The 12,670-nt window shown below is 40.9% G+C and overlaps 1 protein-coding gene across 1 annotated transcript in view; it reads left to right on the top strand.

Annotated features, from left to right (window-relative positions):
- The window catches only part of DTNBP1 (dystrobrevin binding protein 1), a 117,142-nt gene that overhangs the window by 44,803 nt on the left and 59,669 nt on the right, over window positions 1-12,670 (top strand). Inside the window, exon 7 of the mRNA XM_075921200.1 lies at window positions 5,592-5,614. Coding sequence (XP_075777315.1) covers window positions 5,592-5,614 — 23 coding nt within the window. The remainder of the gene's footprint in view (window positions 1-5,591; window positions 5,615-12,670) is intronic.

Genomic DNA, 12,670 nt, shown 5'->3' with positions numbered 1-12,670 from the left:
TTATGTTATGTGTAGTAACCACTAGCATTTTGTAATAGCTGTACTCTGTTTCTAAGCAGTGTGATCTGAATTTTGCTTTCTCAGCTATCCATGAAGGCATGGTTACAGTGATCCTTGAAGTAGGGGAACACTGATTAATAATAGGAGGATTATATTGCCTGTATTTGCAATTAGTACATCTGCTATTGGAATACTGTGTGCCGTCACTTAAGTATATTGATAAAATGGAGAGGGTTCTGAAAAGAACTGAGAATGATTACAAAATTGGGTAGTCTACCTTATGGAGAGGGAATTAAGGAGTGCAGTGTATTGAGAAGGTTAAGAGTGACTTTCTGACTATAGCTACCTATATGTGGGAAAGTACTTTGATAATACATTACTTTTCAGTCTGAGAAAGATGTGATAAGAACCTATGACTGGAAGTTGAAACTATTCTAATTCATATTGGAAACAGACACAATTTTTCGTGGACCAACTAGAAGAGTTGGTGGATTAAGTGAGTAATACTTTCAGGTGTTAGACAAGAGTGAGTGGTGTTTCCAAGAAAAGGTATCCTGCTTTGCCTCCACATCCATCCAACTATAGCCATCATCAGCTATTAGCTGCTTTCCTTTTGGACATCTGCAATATCCATGCTCCTAATTTTAGGAGCAGCTAGTGTGGAAAAATAAGAGGAAAAATTCTTTACAAGATGTTTCCTCTGCATAGGTTTATTTCTGTCTTTGGAAAATGTTTGTTTCCTTTCCTGTTAATTGTGTTTTAAATCACATAGTATTACGGAATTCACTGCCTGTGGTAATGTTGAGGGAGTGTTTCTGAATTTGTTTAGAATATTTGGAAATCCAGGTCTCTCATTTGGTGGCACAGTTGCATTGCTGTATGTGGACAAAATAGTTTTAGGACTGGCCATGGAACTTGGGTGTGTTCTCTGACCTTCATTATAGGACTGCTTTCTATATTCATTCAAATATAAAGGAATTTGCAGTACTTCGTGCAAGAATGAATTCACCAATCAGTCATTTGTTTAGAAGCTGAAGAAATCTTGCAGGATAGCTTATACTTAAATGGTGTATATGGGGGGAGAATCAAGACACTGACGTTAGTTTGTGGATAGTGAGTGCATGTTTTTTAGATAACACCATGATTCTATCAGTTATAGCATATCCTTCTCACTTCCATCCATATTCAATATTTGTTCTTGTTAAAGAGTTGCTGATTGCTTGCTAGTTCTGGTTATTTTTTTATATTGATTCCAAAATGCAGTTTTACTTTACATTAATGTCTGTGTTCCTCCAGCTCTGTTCTTCCTGAGGCAAGATTCAAATTCTTGATTGACATTGAAATTCCTGGCTTTCACAAGATGAACAAGCAGAGACTTGCATTATATTCAGTTTAAGATACATTGATGACACTGGCTTCCTTTACAAATCAAGCTTCAAAAACTGCTTTCTGGGGAGAGCAGGCTTACTGTTTGAGGGTACAACTACACAGCAACATTATTTCAAAAGAACAAGCATTATTACGAAATAACTTCGTCCGCGTCTACACGGAAGGTAGTTATTTTGAAATAATGTCAAAATGCTGTCAAGCTAGAGGACTTCTTACTCCTTATACAATGAGGGTTACAGGAGTTGGAGTAAGGGAAGTCAGAGGAAGAGTGCTCTATTTTGAAATAAGTGCTGTGTAGGCGCTCCCAATTTCGAAATAAGCTATTTTGAAATAAGCTACTCCATTGACAGAGCTCAATTTGTGTAGCTTATTTCGAATTAAGCCCTGCTGTGTAGACACACTCTTAAGGTATATCTACTCAGCAAAGTTATTTCAGAATAACAGCCCTTATTTCAAAATAACTTTCCTAGCGTCTACACAGCCAAACCACTATTTTGAAATAAATAGCAGAGCGCTTCTTTCGAATTTGATAAACCTCATTCTATGATGAATAACACCAAATTTGAAATAGCTATTTCGAAATAAGTGCTGTGTAGACACTTATTTCGAAATAGGGGGCCTCCAGTCTTCCCAGGGTGCCCTGGTGGCCACTCCAGCCTCAACCAAGAACACTTCTCTTCCTCCCCTCCTCCCTGAAACCCTTAGAGGTAGACTGTGGCCACAGTGCCTGTGCCAGCTCTAAGCCTGCCAGCCCAGAGCCAGCAGTCACTGCCCCTCACCCAGTGGCCCCAAAACAAGAGCCAGCAAGCCACTGGCAGCCAGCCCTCCACTGCTCCCCAGGAGCAGTCTGCCAGCTCCTAGGAGCCTGCCAGGGCCCAGAGAATGCGGGCACCTTCCTGGTCCAGGGTGGAGATCATGGACCTCATTCAGGTTTGGGGGGGATGCCCCCAATGTCCATGACCTCTGCACTAGTCGGAGGAACGCGGCCGTCTATGGCAGGATAGCTGCCAGCCTGGCCACCCAGGAGCAGGTTTGCTTCCCCCTTCCAGCTTCCTTCTCCCAGGTTTCCACCTCCCCTCTCCCACCCTCTCTTTCCCCTCTCCCGCCTCCTTTCCCCAGTCTCACCAGAGTTTCATTCCTTTCCCCCCAGTTTTGTTAAATAAAGAGAGTTTGTGTTCATTAAAATGTGTATTTTATTTTATATCAGGAAGAGGTGTTAGGGAGGGGTAAGTGGAAGTACGTGAGGGAGGAATGAGGCACAAGCCCCCAGTGAGGCAGACCAGGGAGGCTCTTGTGTTCCTCAGGATGGAAGCTCTTCCGCAGGGCCTCCTGGATACTGATAGCCCCCTGATGGACCTCCCGGATGGCAGCCTGCAGAAAGTGCAGCCAGGCTCACAGCGACGTGTCCAAGAGAAGCACCAGAGTGCCCAGGGGCAGCTCTGGCTCCATGTTGCAGAGTGCTGTGGTGTCCCGAGTGAGGCCAACCAGAGCACGCAGAGACAAAAATGTTTTGCTGTCCCTCATTGAGGTAGACAAGTAAGCAGGGAGACCTGAGAACTAGTTGTCGGGGGAGGGAGAGGGCCCTTTAAGCACAGATCTCAGATATCCTCAGGCAGCAGCCCCACATAGTAAGTCCTGACCTGGTGCCCTGCTGGAACTGGTTCCGGCCGGCCTTAAATGCGATTCAGCATCCACTCAGTGTGGATGCACTATTTCGAAATAGCAAAAAGCTATTTTGAAATGCATTTTGTGTGTAGATGCGTTAGTCCTGACCTGGTGCCCTGCTGGAACTGGTTCCGGCCGGCCTTAAATGCGATTCAGCATCCACTCAATGTGGATGCGCTATTTCGAAATAGCAAAAAGCTATTTCGAAATGCATTTTGTGTATAGATGCATTATTTCAAAATAAGCTAATTCGAAATAAATAACACTGTATTGTAGACATACCTTTAGAGAACCAGAAATGTCTTTAGACCTGGTACTTTAGAGGGTAAAAAAGGCTTTGTAATCAACTTTTCATGTTGGGTTTTCACCTCTTCTGTAACCATTTCATGATGGAAGGACATTCTTATTGGTCTGTAGATAATTTTTATATAATTAATTGTTTGTAATTGATGACTGCAATTCCTACAAAAGAAGTAATGTACTACATGACAATTAAAATGATTCCAGTAGCTCTGTGGATGAAAGGTTTAGAAACTGAAAATAATTTTTACTTATTTGAGATATTTTAAAAGAAATGCAAGAAGCATTCCTTAATCAAATCCTAATTGTCCTATTGAAAATGCAAGTGACCTTTGCTTTGTATTTTATTTATCATTTGAAACTTTACATTTCTGACTCGCTTTCTCTTACTATGTAACTGAGGAAACCGAATTTAATAATATATCACTTGTATATGAATAAGTAACCTGAGTTCCTACTGCTGAATCACGTTTCCCTCCTCCTCCCCATCACTTATAGGGGAAGAACAAGGGTGATATCACGGAGCTTATGAGAAGTACGCCCTGGTTTTCAAATAGGTTTCTTAATTGTTTTTAAAAAATAGCATGAAGATGTTTTTATTCATAAAAACTAAAATGCAGATTTAAAGCTTACACATAATATATTAGACTCAAATAAGCTTACCAGACAGACTAAATGCCTATGTTGCTACAGTCCGACAGTTTAAAGAAATAACACTTGTATGCTGTATCTAATTGTGACATTGTCAAATATATTTTTATATTGTGTAATATTCTTGTCTCTAATATTTTTTTATTTAAGTCTTAAAATTATAACTTACTACAGTAAAACTCCAATAGTCTGTCATCCAATTGTACGGCACTCCCAATAGTCCGGCATCAAAATGGCAAGAGCCTTGTGAGTGAGCTTTTGCAAAAAACGAGTCATAAGGCAGCAGGTGAACTGAGCGAAACTGGACGGGACCGAGTCAGTCTGCAACTGGCATTGTGTAATGCTGGACAGTGCTTGTGCTACAATAAAAGGGGTTAAAAACACTTTATATAGTGTGTGTGTGTGTGTATATGTATATGTATATGTATATGTATATGTATATGTATATATAAAATAAATAAAAACCCCATCTGATAGTCCATCATATCCGATAATCTGGCACCACCTAGGTCCCAAAGGTTCCAGATTATCGGAAGTCTACTGTATTTGGGCTGGTCAATAGGAAAATATTTGAATATGTTCATTAAATACCACTGGTACTGAATAATATGTTTGTTGTAGTATTTGACCAGATACAGAACATATAAAAATATTTGTCAAATTATCCTATGAATATAGTTGAAATTAATCTAAAATACTCATTGAATAATATTTTGCAGGCCCTATTTACTTTTTCTCCTCTTATGCCATCATTTCAGCAGGTCAGGAGGCAGGACCTAAGATGAAATAATTAATCAGTTAATAATTCTAAGACACAACTCCTTTAAATCCCCCCCATATACCTCAGTAGCTAGAAGGAAGAAAATGTTAGATTATTGTTACTCCCCTCTCAAAGAGAAGCGTATGTGTATGAGAGGATGAGTGAGTGTTCTTTGCTGCTCAATCTGTCTTCTTCCAGGTTGCAGAGTTTTGGAATGTCACTGTTCGTTCCATATTTTTGAATCCTCTTGCTTCAGGGTATAGCTCTAAAATCTAGCTTGTGCCTTTGGAGATTTCTCAAGCAGCACAGTGAATTTTACCAGATTTTTGTCTGTTTCACTGCTAACTATAGGGTTTTGAATGTCAGTCCTGAAACCTGGCAAGACAGTATTCAGTTTTCACTCTTACAGCTTGACAAAGCTTTGAGGCAGCAGGGATGTCTTACTGTCTGACAGTGGATTTAAGAAGCTTTCATTTATTAATTGATTGTACTTGGTTCATATTCATATTATCTTTGCAATGAGATCAATACAGAATGAGAATATACATAAATCTGTAATGTATATTTGTAAAATGATATTGATTTCTTTGGAACTGAACTATCACTCACTTGCTCCACTAAAAGCAATTTTTCAAGCTCTATATATTTATATAGAAGCTTCCATTAACCAAGTTCCTAAAAATATCACAATACTCAAAAATCCTTTGCAGGTCAACTTTTCTTGCATTTTAAACCATTACAAAACATGACCATCCCAGTTGCAGTTTGAATGTATGCAACATATCTGTTTTTAATCTGAGACTCTATTTTGCTTTCTCTCCTACAGGAAGGAACTTGAAACCTTCAAAGGTAATTTCTCTATTTAATTTTATACTTCAAAGTTGCTGTCATTTTCTCAGTTATTATATTAATAGTGAAAGTGGTAAAGGTTTTGTATTTTATTTTGGATAATATTCATCTTATGTGACTAACACAGATTTGTTACTCCGTTACTTGAACTGCTTCTGCTACTAACTTCTTTACTTCATTTCCTGTTATCTTAGAAACACAGATGAGACTTTCTTCTGAAAGTATTGAGGGAAATGCTAAATTTCAAAGCTTCCAAACCTAGTCTGACTCTCTCTTCTGGAGGGTTATCTAAAAGTGAAAGATTTCATGTCATGGGGTAGTTAAGATGTCTTTTTCAAATTGTATTGTGTTTTGACATGTTCCATGAACACTTTATCTCGAAACAGCTATGCAGAATTGTGACAGTTTTCACTATATTCCACTATATCAGAGAGAAGACTGCGATGGCTGACAGCTTATTTTTTTCCCCTTACTCCCAGTTAGGTTTGTTTTGCAACAAAATTGTACTATATGTCAATCCAACATAATACAAAGGGGTTGGGAACTTCACATAGTGTGACAGTGCTTTATCATTGTAGTAAGCTGGCAGAGGATTTTGGTGTTCATGGGACTTATTATTTATTATTTAAGAATCTTAAATGTGTGGTCAGTTTTAAAATTACCTATACCTTTTTGATCTTGGTAAAATACAAGTGGTAAGCTATTAGTTAAGTTTATTGAGTCATACAAGTTAGTTGTCTTCTGTGGTTTAAAGTATGTTTGAAAGTTTCTGCAGAATGCACTCTTTGCCTATTTTGTTCTCAGCTTATTTTATTATATAATGTGGAAAAAAAAAACCACAATCAAGTTAAAATTACCAGACAACAAGTGACACAGATTATGTAAAGTGTCACCTCTTCTGCAGTGCTATACTACAGTTCTTTTCATTGGTTTGACAGCTTTAAGCGCAGACTGACTCAGTAGATAGCCAGACAATGCCAAATTGATTCTGTTCCAAGGCAGCACAGTTAGTTTTATGATACCATGTTTTCACATAAAGGCTGAAAAACACAATTCTCTTTATTTGTGTTGATGCTGAAGTGATTTCTGGAGTTATTTTGTAAACATTGAATCAGTGAGATGGTTGCTTAGGTTTGCCATGTGGTCTTGGAAGTTTTCTAGTGCTTTCAGGTGCATAGAGTGCAAAAGATTTAACTGATTAAATTCTGAGACATTCATATTTACCATTGCATCTATTATTACTCTTCAGACTCGTTAGCTGTATGCACCTAGTTAAAAGGCAGATGCAGACACAAAAAATTAACTTTGAATAATTTTTCATTTTGATACTAAGGCATGTGTTATGTAGTGTGGGGAGTCACCGGACTCTGCAGCCCCATTCACAGTCAAATGTTACTCTCAGCCATCAAGTATAGAACAGAAGTTGTATTGGTTTGCAGGGACACAGCATAGCATAGACTTCTTGTTACAGTAAGCAGGAACATTATGTACTATCCATCATGGAGATAGGTTCCCTAAGCCAGCTAGACTCCCTTCTCCCTAAGCCATCCGAAAAACTACTAACTCATGCACCCAGAAACTGGTCCTACCTCTCTAGACAGCCCTGCCTCCTCATTTGTTCAGATTTCCGGGCAAGGTGTCACCTGGTTGCTCCCCCCACCCAGGCTCAAGTTACCAGACAGCCTGAGCTGTTATTGTGTATGTGCTAAGATGGGGAGTCTGGGGCAGCCTTCCCCTCAGTGAGAACCACACCCAACATTCCCATCGCCAGCCAGTGCAGTGCCCAGGGAAACTGAGGCACACACACATAGTTACAACAGAACAATACAGGGCAATAGGAATCACCCAGCACGTAAGTGAAAACAGTTCCCACTACGTGACAGCATGATTCTTATTTTTCTTAGCTCATGTTTACTGTAGATAATGAAAAAGTTTTTGACCTGACTAACTACTACAGCTTACGTTAGTTCTGATTTGGTAATTGAAACAGCATAAAGTGTCTTTATCTCTGTTTCTGTGAGCCCTCATTTAGATATGGAAAACAGGCAGGATCAGCTTCTGTTATGTCTTGAACAGCTCTAAATGCCTTTTGATAAACTTTATGTAATGTTACTGTCCATATCAGTATATATGTTATACCCTTAGTGCTTTTTCAGTCACAAGCAGTATGAGTGCTACTCTTTGTATCCTTTGTGTAATGATTTTTAGTAGTATCTAGTTTGTTCTAAGTAAGGGGTAAGAACTTGTTTTCAAACCAACTCTAGCATGCTTATGTAAAACAGAATACAGGTTGCACCTCCCAAAATTGGAATTCTCTGGTCTGACCACATCCGTGGTCTGGCAGGACTACAGATGTTTCTTGATCAGAGAGCCCTGGTAGCCTAGTGGCAGGAGGACAATCCAGGAGGGGTCGGGTTGAAGCAGCAGGACAGGGCAGGAGCTAGTGGCAGCCTCCAATAGCTTGCGACAATGGGACCTGGTTGGGGCAAGATCAGGCCAGCGACAGCCCATGTCAGCACAGGGCCAATGCCAGAGCCTTGAGCAACCTGTGGAAGCAGGACCTGTGCTGGGGTTGGGAACCACGAACAGCCCTTGGAAGAGGAACTAGAGCCTGTGGGCTGCCACAGGGCAGGAGCCCACACCCTCGGCAGAGGGACCCGAGTCCAGGGCTGGAGAAAGCCACAGCAGCCCATGACAGTGTGAGGCCAGAGTCCCGGACAGCCTGACCAGGGCCATAGCCAGCACCAGCAGCCCATGACAGCGCAGGGCTGGAGCATATGGCAGCGGGCTACTGGAGCCCGGCAGGCATTCCAGCTGGGGCAGCAGCAGCAGGGTCTGCAACCCAGCAGGCAGCCCCGCAAGGGCTGGAGGGCATCTCTCCACCTCTTTCCCTCCACCCTCCCATCTCTAATCCAGCAAATTCCTTGGATTGGGATCAGTCGGGTCCGGATGCTGGATAAGAGATGTCCAACCTGTACCATGAAGGAATGAATTCCAGAAGGTTCTAAGCTCTTTTTGAGAGATTTGCTGTGTAGTCCTGGATACATCAGTTTACCTCTTTGCTTTGCAGTCTGTAAAATAGAGATTCTTTGATCAGTTTGTGAAATAAACTTTATATTTTGAAAGTGATATATAAATGTTACCAATTATGTAAAGGATATTTTTCAGCAATATAATCAATCCTGAACTAATTCAAATATAACCAGAGGTGAATTTTTTTCTTTGAATGTGTCAATATGGATCCCACTTCAACTGGACATGTGCCTAATGTACAAAATTGGATTTGTTTTGGTAAGTTTGAGTTCTGTACCTTCTTGTGTGGGAGTGTAAAGAATGCAGTGACCTCAGCCTGTCTTCAGTTTCTTCTTCCTGAATTGATGCAACCTGTCAAGTGTGTGACCTGTTGTTTTTCTTAAGTTTCAAACTCATCTTCCATACTTGTTCTTTTAAGAACTCTTTCTTTAATCTTTTCATCAACTTATTTATGCCATTTTTAAAATTGACATGCAAAAAAAAACATAGGGCGAGAGACAAGTTTAAGACTCCCTTCCACCTTCTTCCCCTTCACCCATGCCTTCCAGATTTAAAGCCTGTCTGGCATGCACATGCTCATTTCCCTAGTCAAGGGGCATAATTGATGCCTTTTCTGTCTAAGGAAAGTCATTTCCATAATAAGCTTGAGGTGTGTACTTACTTCTCATTGAGAACTCACAAGGCAATGCATATACAAACCAAACTACACCAGCTTGAGCAATCAGTGTACATCATTTCAGATTTGGAAGTAGGGATGTTAAGAAGTGTGTAATTTGTTAATCACGTAGTCGACAAAAATTTTGTTGACTACCTGATTAATTGATAAGGGGTAGCATTGAAAGCACTCGGTCTTGGCTCAAGCCAGGCCCACCAACTACTCCTGCTGCAGTTCTGCATTAGAAGCATTTTGAGAATTGATGCACAGGTGGCTCAGACCCAGTTCGAGCCAGGTCCTGGCAACTACCCACTCTGTGTCTCTGCATTATTAAAATCCCCTAATAAAGCCTCTGATAAGATTTTGGTGTATTACTTTGGGTGTTCACCATTAACTTTCAGCATCTCTGTACCCTTTTGTATTGATGACTCTAGATGCTTTACAATTGTATTGGTTGACGGGACACTAGAAATCCTCTTCAGTATACAGGAATTTGGGGCTTCTCTCTCAGGTTTTTTCTGCATCATGACAGTGAAGGAAAGATGTGTAAAAACTCTCCATACTGTGCCCTTCATTCAGATACTTTGTACAGTGCACTCCATTTGTAAGAATCACAGATTATATGACCACATAGTGATCAAAATCATTTCTATGCTCAGCTTGTAAGAATCAACCTCTTATAAGAATTGAATAATCTAGGATGCATATGATTCTTATAAAAGGAGTGCACTGTATTTGTTTTTTTAATGGACAGTATGGCCACAATTTACAGGGGTTTAAAAATATTTTGATATTTCTGCATTCAGGCCAAAATAATATAGAATGCAAAACGTATCTGCAGTCGGCGTTACTAAGAGAGAGTGGGACATCCCAACTGGATGTCAGTTGTCAAAACTCAGTTGTGAAGTACAAGAAAGTTTGTTTTTTGTTTTTTGTGTGAGATATGATGTCAAATGATAAATGTAAAGCTAGCTAAACAAAGACTAAAAACTGACAGAAGTTGCTAAGGTGTACCACTAGTTGATCTGAGGTTTTTACTTTAGGACAGTGGTCACCAACCTTTTGGGGCTGCTGGGTGCCCAGGGGCGGGGCCGTGCATGCGCCGCATGCCTAGAGCCCGGGGCGCAAGAATGGCTTGGGCCGGCCCTGGTCACTCGGTGGGCACACATAAATGCCCCAGTGGGTGCCATGTTGGGGACCACTCCTTTAGGAGTTGGAAAGAAAGGAGGAGTGGTTGGGAGCCATGCCCTTGTCTAGAGCACATTGTGTAGGGGTGAAGGTGAATACCTTACCCAAGTTTATACTGCATGCTAAAGATTACAAGCTCATGGAGCTTCCAAGAGTGAATGGACAGTAGCTGAAGAAGAACACCATAAATTAAAAGGTTTTTAAGATCTGTATTTATGCTTTTTAAAAACATGTTGCTCTGTTTTTGTGTGTTTTGATTCCTATAAATGAACAATTTTATATTTGAAAACAATTCGTAATTTTCCCTTAAAAAAAAAAAAAACCCCACCCTGATAGATGAGTAAAAATACTTGACACAATTCATTGTAAATATGAATGGTTTTTTAAAATCTTGTCCTAAAACTAGAGGCCTAATTTTTCTACTGATTTCAAACTAACTTGGTGTCGAAAGATCATGCCATATAATCAAGATACCATTTTAGTCTGTTCAAAAGAATTATTTAAATATATGGTGACATAGTTACATAACATTATTGCTTCCTTGTATAATGATGGCACATTGTGATGGGGCGAGGCAGCCCCGCACTGAGCCTGCAGGGCCCAGCCAGGGTTACCTGGCTGCAGAGGCCCCTCTCCCACAGCCCTACTGAACATTCCCAGGCTGTAGCTCCACTATAAAAGCCTGGGGAAGGACTCAGTCAGGTGGCAGCTGGAGGAGGAGGAGGAGCTGTGGTGGGAGCTCCTGCACAGCTGCCACCAGAGACTCAGATGCAGGTGGGGACGTGGAGGCGAGCTGGTGCAGCCCAGAGAGTGCAGCAGGCTGGACGAGTACGTGGGAAGGAACACCAGCAAACCAGGTAGGAAGTGGCCCAGCGTAGGAGCAGATGCCGCCCCTCAGCGCGTTTTGGCGAGATTGCCTCGCTGAGGGAGTGACACGCTATCTGGTCACTCACAGGGCCCTGGGCCTGGACCTGGTGGAGTAGGGTGGGCCCAGGTCCCCCTACCTAGGGTGCGTCCCCGCCACAACCCTGAACTGTGTTTTGGACTCAGGCTGGAGGGCCTTGACCTTAAGAGGTCCTGCGGAAGGGCCAGGCGAGAGTAGCCTGCCACACGCATGAATAAAAAAAAGCATCAAGTATGATGTCATGCAATGTAATATATCATCCCTGCCCATCCTCTTTATCCTAAAAATTGTGAGTAAGATCAAAACTGGCAGGAGTCTTGTCTGTTGGCACCTTGTAATAAGGTGACTTTTCATTGATCCTGCATGCATGTATGCACTAATGTCTTTTTTAAGTGCATGTATGTAATTTCTGATTTCCTTAATTCACGAGTTCTCATGTAAAAGAGGACAGATGCTGAATTTGGACTCATCCTTAACTTTTTATATAACTATAAAACCAAAGAGTAGTCCTAAGGAACCTTAGAGGCCAATCAGTATGTTAGATCGTGAGTTTTTGTGGGTGAAACCACTTCATCGGATGAGTTGGAGTGGAAATTACAGAATCCAGGGTATATATAACAGCAAAAGCAGTTACCCATCAGTTGCAGGGCCAGTGTTAATGAAGTTAAGACAGGCTGGATGTGTCCCGTTCATAGCATGCAATGTGGAAATGCAAATATCAAAGGTGGAGGAAACTGCCTTTGTAGTGAGTTAACCAGTTAATATCTTTATTAGAATAGTGATAGAAATGTAGCCGTGTTAGTCTGGTGTAGATGAAACAAAAAACAGGACTATGTAGCACTTTAAAGACTAATAAGATGGTTTATTAGGTGATGAGCTTTCATGGGCCAGACCCACTTCCTCAGATCAAATAGTGGAAGAAAATTGTCACAACCATATATACCAAAATTGTCACAACCATATATCTTTATTAGAGTCCAAGTGAGTAAAAAGGGTGGCGTTGGCCTGGTGCTGAAATAATGCCAACATTGGTGCCAGATGAATGGATACTTTCAAATCCATTATTGAATGTTGAGGTAGGTTAAAGTATTCCCATACAGGTTTGTGTTACCATTCCTGATGTCTGACTTTTGTCTATTGACTTTGTTGCAGAGACTCTCTGCTTTGGCCAATATACATGACAGAGGGGCATTGCTGGCACTTGAGAGCAATGTATAGCTCATTAGAACAAATGCTTATGCTCTGAAACCTATTCCATATGTCCCTCTATTAAGAA

This window comes from Pelodiscus sinensis, chromosome 2, assembly GCF_049634645.1.
Source record: "Pelodiscus sinensis isolate JC-2024 chromosome 2, ASM4963464v1, whole genome shotgun sequence".
NCBI classification, from domain to species: Eukaryota; Metazoa; Chordata; order Testudines; family Trionychidae; genus Pelodiscus; species Pelodiscus sinensis.
This window is presented reverse-complemented; position numbering and strand designations above follow the sequence as displayed.